Source organism: Staurois parvus, unplaced genomic scaffold (genome assembly GCF_062004578.1).
Source record: "Staurois parvus isolate SC_StPar_1 unplaced genomic scaffold, SC_StPar_1.0 ptg000347l, whole genome shotgun sequence".
Lineage (NCBI taxonomy): Eukaryota > Metazoa > Chordata > Amphibia > Anura > Ranidae > Staurois > Staurois parvus.
The window spans coordinates 9,374,475-9,394,171 of record NW_028318143.1 but is presented as its reverse complement, the minus strand read 5'-3'; the positions used below and the strand labels follow the sequence as shown (position 1 = coordinate 9,394,171).

Sequence of the window (19,697 nt, the reverse complement as noted above, 5' to 3'; positions counted from 1 at the left end):
AGATGTCAGTTTTTATTGCTGTCTGTGCCCCTGATAGAGAGATTCACCCTCTGTACTGAGGGAAATTTGCCCTGTTTGTCTTTATGACCGAGATTGAAAGTGAAAAAGAAACCAGAACAGGAATAGAGGGCAAATCTAAAAACCTTCAACCACATTTTAATGCTCCCAAACCACACATCTCAACGTAACCTAAATCTGTACCCCTTTATTACTACAATATGTCCTCAATTTTTTGGGTTAAATGACGTCCAGTATGACTTAACTCAGAAAACCAATGACATGGTCCACCTCCTGCACTTACAGAGTGTTGATGCAGAGAGGGGCAATGATGTCATCACGTCAGTGCTACCTACTGCACCATTTATGGCCACTCAACAATGGAAAAGACCCATTGCTTTACATGACCAGACAGAAGACATAAAATAAATGTAGGTAGTAAAATTAGCATAACAAATTGCTGGGGCATGGTGGCCCTAAATGGGGAAGGTGGGGAAAGGAAGAGAACAAAGTCCAGAGTCCAAACAGGTTTCTGCATAAAAGACAAGTTACATGTTTCGGGGTATTTAAGATACCCCCTTCATCATGGCTTAAAATATATGAACAATAGAAGAATAAGTATAAACAACCACTTGGCCATAAAAAAAAAATAAAAACCCAATATATAATATAAAATAATGTATACTATGGCGACTATAGAAATGCAAAAGAGCTTATAAATTTTTGGTTGTGAGATTTAATATCAGTTTGATTTTTATAATCAACATCTTTTGTGGTAAAGAAAGACGGTCCTATCTGACCTCTCTGGTGTGACCACATATGACTAGGGACTGTCTCCTCGCCATCCTGTGACAGTGCTGGTCAATAGGACAGGAAATGGAAAGGGTTACATGCTCTTCAATACCTGGAAGTACCTGGTATCGCCTTCACTCCCAAATTCTGAATGGAACAGTGTCGGAGTGAAAGCATGCTGGAAGGGGGGGGGGGATTAAAATCAAATTGTCACCTTGCCCAGCAAAGTCAGGATTCATCTTCTATTCTCTGACCTGGGCTGGGAAGATGGAATTCCTAATCCAAGTTGGCTGTTCCTACAACACATCCACTTTTATGTTCCAGCTTTTACAAATTGGTCCCTTAGAGACCGTCCCGTCAAATAGCTCACAGAAAAGCAATGCAAAAATAAAAATGGACACATTTTTTCTCTGGCTGCGAAGATTTAAACGCTCACCACACAAGATTTGTGTGCGTGCCTGTTCTCTGCCTAAAACAAACTGTTACTTTCTTCAAAATAAATATTTAATTGGAGCACTTGTGTCTTAGCCAAGGCTTTGATTAAAATAAGACTTAGTCTAACATTGCTTATTAATAGCATGTTATTCTAAACTGTTTGGTCTTTTTTAAGAATGGATTGTCAATCCCCGTTAGGGAAGACATGAGGACGGCGTTCAGTGTCAGGATGATGCTATAGTACTGGCTACGGGAACACTGTGTAGCTTAGGAATACGTTCAGGCCACTAAGAAAAACACAAAGCTAAGAGAAAAGCAGGACCATTGCAGTCAGGGAGCTGCTGGAATTATTCCAGGAAAACTTAGTTGATACATGTATATACATAGGTGATTTACCCTAGGTTCACATGTGGATTTCAGTGGGGTTTCCAGTTTTCAGAAACGTACTACAGTTCATTTAACATAATTTTCTATGGATCCAGTTCACATTTGTGCGTTTTAAGCCAGTGTGCTTTTTGGAAAGGATCAGGGACTTTTTTTTTTCCCACAGCAGACTGCGTTTTGCATATAATAGACTACAATGGACCCACACTATTGGGTTTGCCAATAGTTATGTATTGATTTTGATGCCACTCTCATGTCACTTTGATGCAACTTTGGATGGGTGTGATTTTGATGCGACTTGCATGTGACTTTGGACGGGTGCAACTTTGATGCAACTTTGGATGGGTGTAGCTTTGATGCAAATTTTTTACTCTCTGGCACTCAAGTCATATTAAAGTAGTGCAGGAACCTTTATGTGTCCAAAGTCGCATGTTAGGGTTAAGGACTAGGGTTAGGGCTAAGGGCTAGCACTACGTTGATGTGACTTTGATGCTACTTGAGTGCCAGGGAATGTAAAGTTGCTTCAAAGTTGTACTTCAAGAACAGAACTGTTTTATTTTCCCATTAGCAAAAGTCGCATCAAAGATACATCCAAGTGACATCAAAGTCACACCCATCCAAAATCACATCCAAGTCACATCAAAGTAGCACCCATCCAAACTTGCATCCAAGTTGCATCAAAATTGCACCCATCCAATGTCGAATCAAAGTATAATTAAAGGCAAAACTTTTTTCTTATATTCCAATCTTTTCATTGAAAAGAACAGATATACAAACACAAAGTACACAAAGATGAGAGGTATAAAGCTCTCAGGTTATCATTCACATGTAATTATAGGTTGCATTGACAGTACTCGAAAAAAGTAAGGAAACGAACATTGCATATATATATATATATATATATATATATATATATACACATACTGTATGTGGGGACCAAAAGTCCCTCTGTAATAACCTACAGGTTAAGAAGATAATCAGCAACTATCATCATTGTTCCAGCACATATTTCACTGTTAGGACCATGTATTTTTTAAGCCCCTGAGAGTATGACCACAACAGCAATCAGGCACTAAACGTAGATACATCAAGAGCTAATAATAAGGGTAATAAATACAAAAAAAAAACAAGTGAAAAAAAGAGAGAATAAGAGAGAGGTTGAAGTAGAATAGGTTCAGCCATGGGCCCGCTAAGGAACAGATAGGTATTGAACTCACAGATCCCATGTTTTGTCGCATTTCGACATCTTGTTATGGAGAATGCAGGTGAGTTTGTTAATAACCATGATCCAATTCAACTTATTTTTAACATAGTCAAGTGGTACCACCGATCGCTTCCAATGTTTAACATTAGTGATCCTTGCTGTTAGGATGATATAGAGGATCAATATTGTTGATTTTTTTGGAAGCTCTGAAAGCAATTTCTGAAAAAGGGTTGCCTCTGGGGATCTACAAATATTCACTCCTGTCACTGAGTAAATGAAATTGAACATCCAGATCCAAAATCTAAACACTGTGAAGCATTGCCACCAAATATGGTACATGGTCCCCATTTGCCCACAGTGCCGAAAACAGGAAGGCGATGTGGTTAAATGCCTTTTTTGCAAGTCATGTGAGAACCAAGTACCACCGTAGGAGTGTGTTATAGTAAGATTCTATTAATGTTGTGTTGATAGAAATCTTGGACAGAGCATAGGCAGTGTCCTGCCAGTCAGTCAGTTCAAGAAAGATATTTAAGTCTTGTTCCCAATGGACCATATAAGAAGGTCTAGCCATCAGAACAGTAAGGGAAAACGTTTCTTCTTAGTTTTGGATTGGAGAGGGATTAGAAAACCTGTCAGGTTTTTATTGCTGTTTGTGCACTCAGGAGATTCACTCTCTTATTATTCCTGTTTACCGCTATAACTGAAAGTGAAAAAAATCCAAATTTGAGGTTGTCCTCAAAACAGGAATAGAGGGGAGATTTTCCAATGGGGACACTAGTTCTGGTGACAACTAGGCATTTTCTCACTTTGGGGGGATGTTCTCTGATTTCCTGTTTGGGACATGACAGAAAGTAAAGAGAAAATCTCCCCAATGGCAAAAAACCTAACATGGGTTATACTCCTCCCTTAATCTATCCAAAATTAAAAAAAAAAAAATAGTTCTGCCTTTAGGTCTACCTTAAAGCCCATCTCAAGGCAAAAAGAAAAAAAGTTTTCCCGTGCAGTTGGGCTTTGTCAGCACTGCACAGGTTAACTGCTCATTTTTGTCTAGGGGACAGGAGAAAGGAGATTTACTTACCTAATCTTCCAATCCTCCGAGCACAAGACCAGTCCCTTAAGCTACTGACAGACACCCCCCATCCCCACCCCCTGGTGTAGCAGTCTTGGGCAGAGAACTGTTCCTGAAGTCATCAAGTCCAGAGCAGGCTCTACAGACCAGGAACTGTCCACTGCTGGATTGTGGGGGAGTGCCGTTTTCCAGTGGAATGAAGGATCAGGTGAGTATAAACTTTCTCCTGTCTCCTGGAAAAAACAAGCAGTTGACCCATGTAAGTACGGGCACAGCCCTACTACATGAGAAAACTTTTTTTTTTTTTGCCTGTATTTAGGCTTTAAATAATGGTGCATCAGTTGTTTAAAAAATTTACTTTATGATATTAAGCCAAGGCTTAAAGTGTAAAAGTATAAAGGTACAACTGTACTCTTTATGGTGAGAAGGGATAAAAAAAAAGCCATCCAGCTGAATCAGTGAATAGCACACCAAAGGCAAAAACAGAAAGTATTCACATGTGTGATTCCATCACATATCCCAAACATTTTAAGAATATTCCTTATCTAAGTGCAGTGCAGTGCAGCTCATTGCTTTACACCCCTTTAGCCAGATACATATGAAGAACCACTGGTGCGTAGTGCAAATATAGCCTAATATTATAGACCTATTTATTCCAAATTGCATACATCTGTTTCGGACTTCTTGGCCATCATTAGTATATGGAAACAGAAGCTGAGATAAGTTAACCTGCACATGGTTCGGAGTTCCAGAATATCAAACATTTTCTTCAATTGGCAACAGAAAACACAAGGCAAAGACATGCAACATGCCACGAAAAACCTTAATCATAGCTGTGATTAAGTTGCTTGTGGTTGAAACAATTTAGCACACTTTGGCTTGTGTTTATAAGAAAGAGAACGTGATGTTTTGGAACCCAGGACCATGTGCAGGTTCACTTATCTCATCTCATGGTTCAAAGAATATAGCACTGGTGTCCCTGAATTGGAGGACATGTGAGGTCAAGCAGGTGAACATACTGTATATATTCATTTACCAATGTATGGAAACATGGCTTCTACGGCAGATCTGGACAAATCTCAGGAGGCAGGTAGCCAATGATCCCTAAAAATATGTCTGGTGCCTAACTTTTGAGTTTTATTTCTTGCCAGTGTAGCTGAGTTCTACAAATCCTGCTGGTTCCTGAATTTGACAGACTGACTCCTAAATTCCAAAATAATTTTCTCACTTCTGTTTACAGTGTAGGGATTTAAATGCACAGAGGCTTCAGTTACAGTTCCCGCATCTTGACCACACCCTTATGACTAAGCCCAATCAGGGTGAAACGCGTCACAGAGGCATGGCCAGTATTTGGATATTGTAGGTGGGCTAAAGTCCCTGTATGTTTACCAGCAGATGTGCTGATCTAACTGGACTGTGCCCCTGAGCTTACCATTACAGTGGATTCACAGAGTGAAACATGCTCCTGGAGGGAACGTCACACACAGTTGGAGAAGAACCAACAAAAGGATGTGCAGGAGGCTTGTTTCCATATGTTGTCACAGGGTCTTACTCTTGTTGGGTCCAAAGCCCTACTCTGTAGAATCCATTTCCATACACTGTACCTAAAATTGTAATAGAATATCTTTAAAAGTCTGCTTTAATATACAAGGGTTAGACAAAAAAATGGAAACACTACACGATTTGCAGGTTCACTGCATGCACTGCTAGTAATACGGAGTCATGTCAGAGCTTACTGAGCTTCAAAGAGGGCAAATTGTTAGTACCAGCTTAGCTGGTGCCTCTGTGACTGAAGTTGCCAATTTATTTGCCATGTTGTGAGGTACAGTATCAAAGGTTATGAGGTCATCTGATAAGCATAAACGCGGTCAACGTGGTTAACTGACCGCAAGAGACAAACGGACATTGCGCAGGATTGTGACCCGGAATGAGAAAACAACTTCTGCAATAGTGACTGCAGAGCTCAATCTCAGTCCCGTGAAGACTGAGATGGAGCTCTGCAATCACTTTTGTAGCAGTTGTTTTCCTAGGTGTGTAGAACACCTCACCCCCCTTACATCAGATGTCAAGAGCCCCCCACCATCAGAATACAAGAGTCCTCCACCATCCCTTACATCACAGTGCACCCCCCTTACCTTGTGCTGCTGCTGGGCATAAGCTGGGGTGGAGCTAGAAATCAGAAAGTGTAGAGTCTGGAGGAGAACCAGAACAGAGATTGAGACAGCTTCCAGAGTCTACTGAATTCTGAGAGCAGGGGAGGTGGATATGGTCGGGTGCTGCACAGAGAGGTGCAGGATCTGTAGGAAGAGTTCTGTCCTCCTCCCTGCTGCCAACTGCTTAGACGGGGGGCCAGAGATGAACCTCTCCGTGACTGCACAGAGAAGTGCATGTTCTGTCCTCCTCTCTGCTACTGAGACTAGGTGGAGGGTAGGACAAGGGGGGGTACTGAAGCTGCAGAAGAGGTGCAAGAGCCACAAGAAATGGCCTGGTGGGCCAGATTTTGCCCATGGACCTTGTGTTTGACATATGTGATCTAAGGCCTCATGCATACTGGACAGGTTATGAGATCCTGGGGTTTGTGTGCGAGTGGAAGGCACAGGTGCACCATTCAGCTGTGATGGGGGTAGCTTGGTAGACTGTATGAGAGGCAGAAAGCTGCTGTGGCTGGATGGTGCACCGAGTATGCATCTGGGGACAAATACCCAGGAATCAAGCAGTCTACATACCTAATATTTTTTGTTTATTGAGTACAGTTGTAAACATTAGTATCACTTGGAGGTACTAATTTGCCAGCAGCAGTGCTGAATGGTGCGCCTCTGACTTCGGCTTCACCTGAACACTGATATCTGATGTACTGGGGCTAAACGCCTAGTGAGCATGGGCTTAAAACAAAAATTTGCAGTGTCATTTCTTAAAACTGGGAGGTATGGATTCATTTTAGAGATCTTTCTCATTAGTGTGAATCCGGTAGGGATCTTTATGTTCAAGCACAGCACAGTTGCTTAGTGTTTAGCACTTCTGCCTTTTAGCTCTGGGGTCCGTTTTGTTTGAATTCCAGCCAGGACAATATCTGCATGGGCTTTGCAACACTTATATTGTTCTACTTACCTTATACAGATTGTTTCTTTACCTACGGTAATATGTTTAGGCCCTGGTTTTTTTTTTTTTTTGCTTCTTGTGTGTAAAGTTGTATATAATTACATTGTATGGTATATCCACCCATATTTGTAGGCTCCTTTAAATTTGCCAAAGAACATCTATAAAAAAACTGTCTGTCTGGGAATAAACTCAGAATTTCACAGGTTGTTTCACATGCCTAGGAAGACTAGAGACCAGGTTGCTGCGCAGATCAAGAAACTTTGTCTTTTTTTTTACTCATATCCCTTTAATCCAAGTGTAGTGATCCAAATCCTAGGCCTTGCTAATGAGCTCCAACCTCTTGCAGGCGCACATTGCCCTTATTGTGCCCTGATTAATGGGAGGTCATGTTAATTATGGCTGCCAAATGAAAACTGAAGAGGTCATTTGACAAAATCTGTTTGTAGCGTGGATTATGCCAGCCACCAGTTAATGTTTGTTGAAAGCCTTCTCTTAAAAAGGTCTCTTTCAGAACCGAAAATTCGGCTACAGTACTGTACTTTAGAGACAACATGGCATCAGAAGGAGGGACATGGTGGATTCATAAATCTCAGGAATCAAAATGTTATTTTCCAAACGCTGAGTAATAATTTTCCATCATTTCCTTGAGTAAATAACATACTTTTTATTTATTAGGTGGCATTTTCTTCAGGCACTCTGACTTAATAAGCCTGTTTATTTTGAAGTCAAGGCCTGAATGGTCTTTAAGGAAATTGTAAGTGAGAGCCATATTTATATAAAAAGACCCGGAGTGGGTTGTCTCTGGTGAGATGACACCAAGCTCGATGTTGTAGTTACATATAGGCAATGATTCAGTTACCTTAGCCTCAATGCAGTAGGACTTAAAATAGGACGGATCTCTAACAGACTGTCCATAGTTCCCAACAATCTCTCATTTGGATGGACTGTCCTGTTATTGGAACCAACTCCATTGTTTCTCCCCAGTTGTCCCTCTTTGTGTTCTGCTGTATAGACCTTTAAATGTAATATTTAACAACATACAGTATTATACAACACCAAATCTTCCATCTGACCTTTAAATGATTTTATTTTTTTTTATTTTGAAAATGTAGCAGGGGAGTGCTTAACAAAAAAATTGTATGTGGGTTTAACTACTTGAGTACTAGCCTGTAATAAATCTTCAGCGCTGTGATATTTTGACTGATAATGATTTGGTCATGCAACAGCGTACCCAACATATTTTTGAGACAAACAGAGCTTTCTTTTGGTGGTATGTAACAATCAATGGGTTTTATTATATAAAGAAAAAAAGATTCATTTACCATTCATTTATTTACCTTTGAAAAGCAATCACACCCTTATTGGTGATCAGTGGCACTTTAACCCCGCCATTAAAAAAAACAATGCCACAATTATTGGTGGTTAGTGGCACTTTTAAACCTCTCACCTTGGATGTGGTGGCTGCATCAATTTTCTTTTCTTTGGCTTTTTTCCCTCTGTTTTCACCTGGTTGTCTGGCCAGTAACACACCTCCTGTATTAGCGAGACACCATTTTGGAGGAATGAGCACATGACACAGCAGACAGCACCAATGTCAGTCTGGGAGGAGTGGGAGTGTTAAATGTATTAGCAGATTTGAATACACTAACAAATTGAAGCCAAACTCCAGCTAACACTTTATAATCAGTTACAGTAAACTATTTTTTTTTCCCTTTTGGGAGAAAGGTTTTAAATAAATAAATAAAAGCTGATCATTTTAATCACCCCTGTCAGTGATAAATGGATTGTCTCATCCATGTAAACTGATACATTCTGCTGGGGAGCTTGAACTACTGAAAAACAGTTGCTGGTTGAATCATCAGATGCAGGTAGAAGAAGGAAAGCCTAAAAAACTAAACTTAATACAACCGTCACATCTAATGCTTAGTAAACTTCAATATAATAAATGTTTGCTTTTGGGTTTAATACTGTTTTAATGCAAGCATTGGGTCAAAGTGTCTTAGAGAAGAGGCTTCAGGGGACTGGTTGCATCAGATGGGGAAGTCTGCCAGAGCAAGGACTAAGGTATTACACCAGGGCTTGAAAAAGCCGCTCGCCAAATGTGAGGAGAAATTCCTCTGTGGCGAGCGGTGAGCGGCTGCGAGCGTTGAGCACAGATGAAGCATGGAGCGACTGCACCTGCGCTCCAAGCCTCATTGTGAAGCCGAGTTCCGGATTACAACTTCCGGTTTCCGGCTTCTTCGGCACCACCGCCTAGGGGACAGGTGCAGGAGAGCTCCGCTCTCCTCCGCTGAGAGGAGACACCCTCTCCACCGCCGCAGGGGACTCGGGGGGACAGTAAGTACTGTGATGACATGTATACAGTAATGATTACTGTATACATGTCATATCACTATAATGGAGTACAGGGGAGGGGGATATACATTACTGTATACATGTCATATCACTATAATGGAGTACAGGGGAGGGGGTTATACATTACTGTATACATGTCATATCACTATAATGGAGTACAGGGGAGGGGGATATACATACTGTATACATGTCATATCACTGTAATGGAGTACAGGGGAGGGGGATATACATTACTGTATACATGTCATATCACTATAATGGAGTACAGGGGAGGGGGTTATACATTACTGTATACATGTCATATCACTACAATGGAGTACAGGGGAGGGGGATATACATTACTGTATACATGTCATATCACTATAATGGAGTACAGGGGAGGGGGATATACATTACTGTATACATGTCATATCACTATAATGGAGTACAGGGGAGCTGGGATATACATTACTGTATACATGTCATATCACTATAATGGAGTACAGGGGAGCTGGGATATACATACTGTATATATGTCATATCACTATAATGGAGTACAGGGGAGGGGGGGTATACATACTGTATACATGTCCTATCACTATAATGGAGTACAGGGGAGCTGGGATATACATTACTGTATACATGTCATATCACTATAATGGAGTACAGGGGAGGGGGGATATACATTACTGTATACATGTCATATCACTATAATGGAGTACAGGGGAGGGGGGATATACATTCCTGCATACATGTCATATCACTATAATGGAGTACAGGGGAGGGGGATATACATTACTGTATACATGTCATATCACTATAATGGAGTACAGGGGAGCTGGGATATACATTACTGTATACATGTCATATCACTATAATGGAGTACAGGGGAGCTGGGATATACATACTGTATATATGTCATATCACTATAATGGAGTACAGGGGAGGGGGGATATACATACTGTATACATGTCCTATCACTATAATGGAGTACAGGGGAGCTGGGATATACATTACTGTATACATGTCAAATCACTATAATGGAGTACAGGGGAGGGGGGATATACATTACTGTATACATGTCATATCACTATAATGGAGTACAGGGGAGGGGGGATATACATACTGTATACACGTCATATCACTATAATGTAGTACAGGAGAGGGGGGATATACATTACTGTATACATGTCATATCACTATAATGGAGTACAGGGGAGGGGGATATACATGCTGTATACATGTCATATCACTATAATGGAGTACAGGGGAGGGGGGATATACATTACTGTATACATGTCATATCACTATAATGGAGTACAGGGGAGGGGGGATATACATGCTGTATACATGTCATATCACTATAATGGAGTACAGGGGAGCTGGGATATACATTACTGTATACATGTCATATCACTATAATGGAGTACAGGGGAGGGGGGATATACATACTGTATACATGTCATATCACTATAATGGAGTACAGGGGAGGGGGGATATACATGCTGTATACATGTCATATCACTATAATGGAGTACAGGGGAGCTGGGATATACATTACTGTATACATGTCATATCACTATAATGGAGTACAGGGGAGGGGATATACATTACTGTATACATGTCATATCACTATAATGGAGTACAGGGGAGCTGGGATATACATTACTGTATACATGTCATATCACTATAATGGAGTACAGGGGAGCTGGGATATACATACTGTATACATGTCATATCACTATAATGGAGTACAGGGGAGGGGGGATATACATAATGTATACATGTCATATCACTATAATGGAGTACAGGGGAGGGGGGATATACATTACTGTATACAGTTTTATATTTTGGACTATTTATTCTAAAGAAAAATGTAATTTCATAAGCTTTAAGGGGGTGTGGCTGGGGTGGGTCAGGGGTGGGGTTTGGGGCTGGCTGGGGGTGGGGTTGGGGGCGGACCTGGGCAAGGTTGGGTGGGGAAACTGGTGGAGAGTAAGTTTTGTGACCGGCTAGTAGGTCTGGACTCGAAAATTTAACCCCTGTATTACACTTTATTCCTGTACCCAAGACTTAAGGAGTGTTAAACACTTTCAAGTGGTGGGTGGGTGTGAGCAAATCAGTATTGGAAAAGCAGGAGGTGGCCTGTTGGGTGATCTGTTATTCCTCCTGTATGTGCAAAGTGACAGATTAGTTGTATACAAAGCTTTCTTCAGAGGACAAGAAAGCTAACCCTGCAGCAATCTTAGAAACCATTATGATGTATAGTAATTCATAACAGGTTACATCATTTTAAAAAAAGTACAACCGATTGATGATTGGTGAAGCCGTTACTACACTTATTAAATGAATGTGCCAGTCTCACTTACACTGGAGCTGGTTTTCAGGAATAAATTACCTGAATTGTGTGAACACATGCACTTTTGTCAGTCTCTAAAAGAACAAAGCAGAAGTATGTTTTGCTGGTGTCAAAGTTGAAAATGTAAGTAATTTTGTAGACATGGGAAGGCAAAGATGAGAGCAACACCCTAAATTCCTTTGGGAAACTAAATGTATTTTAGGTGAAAAAAGGGTCAAGGTTGATTTGTAGGGCTGACAGTTATAATCTTCTCATAGAAGTAAAAACTCTTTTATGTTACAGATGAAGAACCAGTCATGCATGCTGCAGATGCAGGGTTAAAGCCAAACTCTTGCCAACACTTTTCATTTATTTATTTATTTTTATGACAAAATGTGGGTAGTGGGACAGGAAGTAAGGAATCCCCCAGAAGAGTCACTGACAGCAAAAAAGGCTGACTAGGAATCCCCCAGAAGAGTCACTGACAGCAAAAAAAGCTGACTAGGGCAGGCCATAGATGATGTGATTTTCACTTGATTCCCCCATCAGCACAGTCAGTGTTCTGCTCCGCTATTGTGTTCTTCCAGCGGGGAGGCAGGGAGGTGTGGGGAGCTGTCTTTGCCGGGAGAACACAGTGATTACCGCTTGCTGCTATAGCTGCTGGCAATAATCGCATGCTAACAATCTGACATGCTGGTTGAACCCAAGTCAATTGATGGATCGACTTGGGTACAATCAGCCTGCCTGTAGACAGCTCAAATATCGGCTGGTCTTGCTGAACCGGCCGGGTTTCGAACCATCTATGACCAGCTTAAGGTTTTAAGTCTTCCCCGCCTGTTAAAAAAAGCTGTTTTGATTAGAGTTGGGCTTTTCCATTTAATATCAAGACTCAAGGGGAAGCCTACCTCACAATCTGAGGAACAGTGGTGAAGTATATCCATGTTATAGTGAGGTGGGTCAAAAAGAACCAAAAAGCTCTCCATTGAAAGAGTGTGAAGCACAGTAGAGGCTTCCTAAAACAAAGCTTATAAATATGTCTTATTTCCATCACAAATCTGTGATTGCCATTTAAGGATAATGGGCAGACCCATGCAAAGCATTCCTTTATACCACATGGCTAACTAACTGTACATCTTGACCCAGTTCTTTAAGGCACAGATACAGTCTAATATTATAGAACCACCTATTTCAGTATTGCACAAGGATCATGAAATAAACATCTTCTATTATTTTTGTCCAGGTATATATGTTTATGTACTGATCAGAGGTACCTGTCACTGGTTGTTATGATTAGGGGAAAACAGTAGTGATTGGCTGGAAGAAACATGTCATCCAGATTGTCCTTCTCCCAAGATCAGTTGACTAGCAGGTCTCTGCAAAGGTCATAGTCTTGCCATTAACATAGACCAAGATGGACAGACTATACTTTCTCTGGCTTTTTGAGAACATTCCCTTTACTCCCTCCAGCACGGAGACCCGATATACTGAATGTTTTGAGAAATTCAGAGGTCGGTTCTCCTGCTGCCCTGAAGGGACTGCTGTTATTGTTGGCTATTCCTGGGGGATGATGGTGGCAATTCTTACAGTGCATCTCCCTCTCTTTGTCCCCCTCCTGCTTTGCTCCTTCTCCCCCACCTTACTCGTTTTTCCACTCTTTTTTATCCTGCCCTCCCACATTCTGCCCCCTTTTTTTTTTCTTCTCCACACCTCTGAAGCAGCCACCAGAGTTCTCCTGCTTGTGGATATGGCAGATGAACTCTAAGCTAAGATGGTTGCAGTTACTGTAACTTGGTTAGAACTTTGTTTTCTGATTTGACAATCATTAACCTTCGCTGAGAGGTTTTTACGTTGGATAAGGAGCATGTTTTTTTTTTATCCCCACTGCTCTTTCATATGTATTTTGCACCTTTTTTAAATTGAAAACATAAAATAAAGAATGTATTAAAAAAACATAGGCATAGATCACCCCACTGATCTAACCATAAACTGATGTCTAGCCTGAGTATCATCTCAAGTCGCTGGAGTAATAGAGGGCCACCTTACACCGCGTTCCAAATTATTATGCAAATTCTATTTAAGTGTCACAAAGATGAAATATTTTGTTTTTCTGTTTAACTCATGGATGGCATTGTGTGTCAGGGCTCTTTTGATCACTGAAAACAATCTCAGACACCTGTGATAATTAGATTGGCCAGTGAGCCCAATTTAAGGAAAAACTACTAAAGGACGGTGTTCCACATTATTAAGCAGAGCACCATTTTCAAGCAATATGAGGAAGAAAAAGGATCTCTCTGCTGCCGAAAAGAGTGAAATAGTTAAATGCCTTGGACGAGGTATGAAAACATTAGATATTTCACGAAAACTTAGGCGTGATCATCACGCTATTAAGAGATTTGGGGCTGATTCAGAGCACAGACGGGTTCGTGCAGATAAAGGCACATTGAGGAAGATTTCTGCCAGATCCATGCATCGGACCAAGAGAGCAGCTGCTAAAATACCATTACATAGCACCAAACAGATATTTGAAGCTGCTGGTGCCTCTGGAGTTCCACGGACATCAAGGTGTAGAGTCCTCCAGAGTCTTGCAACTGTGCATAAACCTTCTATTTGGCCACCAATAACCAATGCTCACAAGCAGAAATGGCTGCACTGTTCCAACAAAGCTGCGACGTCAGCAAGGCGGTGGTGGAGTCATGTTTTGGGCCGGAATCATGGGAACAGAGCTGGTCGGCCCCTTTAGGGTCCCCGAAGGTGTAAAGATGAACTCTGCAAAGTATGTGGAGTTTATAACTGACCACTTTCTTCCCTGGTACAGAAGGAAGAACTATTCTTTCCATTATAAAATCATCTTCATGCATGACAATGCACCATCTCATGCTGCAAAGAATACCTCTGCATCAATGGCTGCTATGGGGATAAAAGGAGAGAAAGTCATGGTGTGGCCTCCATCCTCCCCTGACCTTGATCCTATTGAGAACCTTTGGAGCATCCTCAAGCAAAAGATCTATGAGAGTGGGAGGAAGTTTACATCCAAACAGCACCTCTGGGAGGCTATTCTGACATCTTGCAAACAAATTCAAGCAGAAACTGTCCAAAAACTCACAAGTTCAATGGATGCAAGACTTGTGAAGCTGCTATCAAATAAGGGGTCCTATGTTACAATGTAACGTGACCTGTTAAAGTGTTTAAAAAGTTAAAATGTTGTTAAAAGTTTGATTGAAATAGCTTTTGATTTCAGTAAATATGCTGCAAACACAACAAATGACAATTTTCAGTTCTTTACAACCTATAAGGTGTTTTGAAACTTACTGTGCGTAATAATTTGGAACAGTGCATTGTAAGTTTTTTATGTTTAAAAAAAATCCTGTTATTAGGAGGTTTGTTCAATAAAATTTGAATTGTACTCTTAATAGTTGATAACATGAGAATTATGCTGACTGTTATTTTCATCAATTATTTAGGTAAATGAGAAAAATATAATTTGCATATTAATTTGGAACACGGTGTAGAGAATGATAATAACACAGAAGTGCTGGATAACTGTTGGATATTGTTATCTAAAATAAACATTTTATGCTTTCAGAAGAGGAAATTATCATACCCATGCCTAACCTCTAGAAAGCTGAAGTTGCTAAATGAGCATGGTCGATACCCCTGTGTTCTTCACCATAATCCCCTGCAGTGAAGATGAAGTTGGCGCAGTTCTCCTTTGTATGTGGACGCCTTGAGTGTGCCCCATCATTCAAACCTCCGCTTAGGAGAACAGAAGTGTAAATAAATCCTTAATAACTCTTAAAGTCAAAAGGCAGTGTCTGATAAGAACAGTTCTACTGCCAATGTCACAACTGTGATTGTGTAGTCTTGGATCAGACCAATGTAAATTCATTTAACAATACTGTGCAAATATTTCTTTTAATGAAAAACTAAGAGCTAGTACACCACAGTTTCTGATAACTAATGAAAACCAATCAAATGTTCATTAGGACAGTAGCTGATTGGTTGCTGTGAAGAAGTTCATAGTGGCTGTTTGCCCAGTGATATTATGCCAACAGATGGGTTTTCGAATCTCTGAATTGTTCATCTCAAACAGACCCTACAATACATGTTCACATTCCTCTTGTAATAATAAAAGATAGCTGATGTCATTGTATAGAGAAACTCAGGCTTGAGCTAGCCAAAGTATTATTTTGCTTACCCAGTGTTACAAAAGTTACTGTGTAATTGGTGGCCATCATATGGATATTGGCAAAATCAGGTTGACGTGTCTTATCAAAGTCCAACTGTACATGACCATCTTTGTGCAGTAAACTAAATCAGCCAGTTGGAATTTACCTTTGTTAACTACAGCATACTGAAATCTGTTTGCTCTGAATATTGCTGTTTGCACTGCGATGTTAAACAAGCTTGTGTATTGTGAAGATAGACCCTAACTTTGTGAATTTATTTTTTCTATTTTCAGGTTTTATTTGCTTTAAACCAGACATTGCTGCAACATGAGAGTCTACGGGCTGGGAGCTTTCAAGCCCCTTATACAACAGAAGACCTCATCAAGCATTACAACTGTGGAGACCTCCACGCTATAATCTTCAATCATGACACGTCACAGGTATATATTGTCACTGATATTTGTTAAAAAATAACTGATTTGAAACATTTTAATTCCTTTTCAATAATAATCTGTTACAGAACTGCACTCAGTATTGTGTTCTAACTAAGTAGATTTGTATTATAATTAGGGTTGATAAAGTTAGTTAAAAAACACCAGCGCTCTAATCTTCATGCTCCTTAATGTTAACATGGTGTCTGTCTCTTGATAAGGTGCAGCCCTCTAAAGATTGGGGAATCTGGGCACTGTCAAGAGAAAACACAAGAGGGTGCACTCTCCTCGTACATTACTGTGATGCAAATTTAATTTATATAAAAAATACAGCCAAATCTTTCAGTCCCAGACAATGGGGTCCTGTCCCAACAACTGCCCGGTTGGAAATACTGACGCGTTTTGGGAGCACTCCCTTCCTCAGAGCTGAGTCAACCGGAGGTGCCCATACCCCATATATAGGGGAAATCCCATGTGCAGGCCATCACCACACCCCCTCCGTATGAAAATGAACCCACCAGAGGCCGCCCTATGTCTGTGCCCCCCAGCTGTTGAAATGTCTAGAAATTGCACCCTCCATACAGGCAAACTGACATATGGCATGCTGAAAACCGAATGCATTTTCATGATAACAATAACCATTAGCATATGAAAAAATATGTATAAAAAATATATATAAGTGAATATATAAAAATGTCTTATGTGATGATGGTGGACAACTACTGGCGTATAAAAATATGCTGGAAGAGCTGGAGAGGAGGTCACCACCTCAAGACACAGCATGGAACATGGAACGCAAGCCAAAAATTTATAATTAGGGTTGCACCGAAACTAATACCAGTATCTATGCCGATAAGCATTTGCACAAGATGCTCCAATACCTGAAACAGGCTCGGTGCTTTCAGTTGTCAACGGATTCCCCGCTGTCCCTGCTGTCGCTTATCAACAACATTGCTCAGCCACTAAAACCGAAAGATAAAAAGAAACATTGTTTCATTGTGTATCTTTCTGTTTATTCATCTAAAGACCAAAGGGATGAACTTTAATCTGCAGATGAAGTTAGTTAAAACGGAACTATACTCACCTCAATTCCAATGATGCGGCATCCCTCAGCTCACCGCACGACCGCTGACATCTTCCAGCGGCCGGCTTTCGGGTCTCAATCTCCGGCCGTAGTCATTGGCTGGGTGGGGATGACGTCACTTCCACCCATGTCATGTTCAGTCAGATTCGGCTTTGCTGAATGTATACAGTGAGCTGCGCATGTGCGGCTCACTGTACAGGGGCAGACAGGCAGGTAAGTAACTGTAAGGCAAAAGAGACAAAGCATGTCTTTTCTGCATTAAATACCTTGCCTGTTGTACCATTCTTATTATTTTACCTAACGTTCCACCTTAAATACAACCTGTCAAGTAAAAAAAACTAGTTTTTTTTTTTTTTAATTAAATGTTCCTCTAATCAGCCCTAGTTAACTCTTTCCCCATTTAATTATTTTCCTGCTGATTTTTGTTGTTCATTTCTATTTTATAATTATATATATACTATTAATAATTAAATCTTTTGTTTTGTTTGCTTTGTTAGGTAATATTTTACACCTTTAACATATATTTACACATATTTTATATTACAATTTTTTTTTTAAAAATTAATTAATTTTTTTTGTAAATAACTTTTTAATGCTTTGTACCAGAATCATAATTTTAGTGACATTTTAAACAGGACAAATTACAGAATAAAATGCACACTTTTTATGTTTAGTAACACTATTTATTTTTAAACTAACACTACTAAAAATGTGCGTTCTTTTTAGTTTTGTTACTTTTAATTGTCTAAAGATTGTCTAAAGATTGTGAAAAAAAAATCATTGTTACAGGTCAATATTCTAAAAAAAATAACTTATTTTAAGTACTGAATAAGTTATCACCAAATAAACAGGTATTAGCAGAAATGTAAAAATTGCTCTGGTCCAGGGGTGAACAGGTGTGAGAGCCGAAGTAGTTAAGGAGTGGGGCTGCCGCATCCTTAACAACCGTTCACTCATTCAGCTATCAGTGGGGTTCCCCGCTGACAGCTGAAGTGTAAACAAAACAGTTTCTGGCAGGTATCGGTAATTGCTAGCGGCGAGTACTAAAAGAATGGATCGGTACTTGTACTCACTGTATGAAAATGGTATTGGTGCATCCCTAATTTTAATCAGACGGGGAAAAATAAAGAATACTTTTGTAAGATTGTTTTTGAGGGATTAAAGGTAGGAGTAAATCTCTGCCACCCAAACTCATCAAGCCATGTCTTTACAGAGCTGGTTTTGTACACCGTCAAGCTGGAATAGAAAGCCTAAACCTTTACCACAAGGTTGGAAGTGCACCATTATCTTAGAATTAACAGTACCCTTCACTGGAAACACCTGAACTCAATAATCTGGAGGGATGTCTGCCTATTTTTTGCCACATGGTAGGTGTGATGCCCAGGCATCCACAAAGAATTGGTTGCATAGTGCAGGTTCAGTGCCTCACAGAGAAAGATTTCTCAGCACACTTAGCTAGCCTGCAAAAAAAACAACAAACTGACCCTGTCTAGCAATTTACATTAAAAACAGAGGGTTTTGTTTGCACACATTTGCAAATATATGCATCAGCTGCAATGTCTATGTCAAGGCTCCTAGGTTCAGTGCCCACCAAAAGGTGTCACCAATCTAATGTCCCTACAACAGGGACAATTTTAAAGGAAAGCAGTCAACCTATCAGTGTGTTTTTGGAATGTGGGAAACCAGAGCAGCTACAGGAAACCCACACAAACATGGGTAGAGCATATAATTTCAGATAGTGTCCCAGATTCAACCATTGTGATTAGATGGTGATGGAGCAGCAACATGGCGATGAGATCATTTCTGTACTCAAGGCCTCCTGCTGCTCCACAGGTGGTTACAGGATACTAAAATTTAAGTCAAGTTCAGGTATTTACTGTATATCAGAAGTTATTTTTTGAATGAATACATAACTGCATTCAGTGGTGAATCTTTAATATCTGTTTTGAGTTCAGGTTTAAGAAACTGAATGTATCTAAAAACTAGATTATATACCAACGCTCCCAGCAGTTGAAGTCCCCCCCACCCAGCTGCATGTTGCTGCAGTCTGACTCCACTGGTCATCCCCTGTAATCCATCTTCCTTCCTCCTTAGTTTCCATTGCTGAAGACCAACACGTGGCTCTCATTGCTCTGAGAAATAATGGGATTACAGTCTTGTCCCCTTGGCTGGCCCACGTGAGCGATTGGCTTCTTGGTTTAGTATGAAAAGATTTGAACAAGAATTTGTAGCAACAAAGACCAATTATAAGGACTTCCAGAGTCTTTGCATTTAATTCCCCTCATCATAACTAAAGGCTTAAGAGCAAGACCTTGATTATATTTCGAAGGGGGCCATGGCACATGGTTGCTACTTTAATGGTTA

At 40.3% G+C, this 19,697-nt stretch overlaps 1 protein-coding gene across 1 annotated transcript in view; it reads left to right on the top strand.

Moving 5' to 3' along the window:
• TRABD2B (TraB domain containing 2B) overlaps window positions 1-19,697 on the top strand; it is a 434,033-nt gene that overhangs the window by 160,894 nt on the left and 253,442 nt on the right. The window contains exon 3 of the mRNA XM_089684441.1: window positions 16,112-16,258. Within this exon, the coding sequence (XP_089540567.1) occupies window positions 16,112-16,258 (147 nt within the window). The remainder of the gene's footprint in view (window positions 1-16,111; window positions 16,259-19,697) is intronic.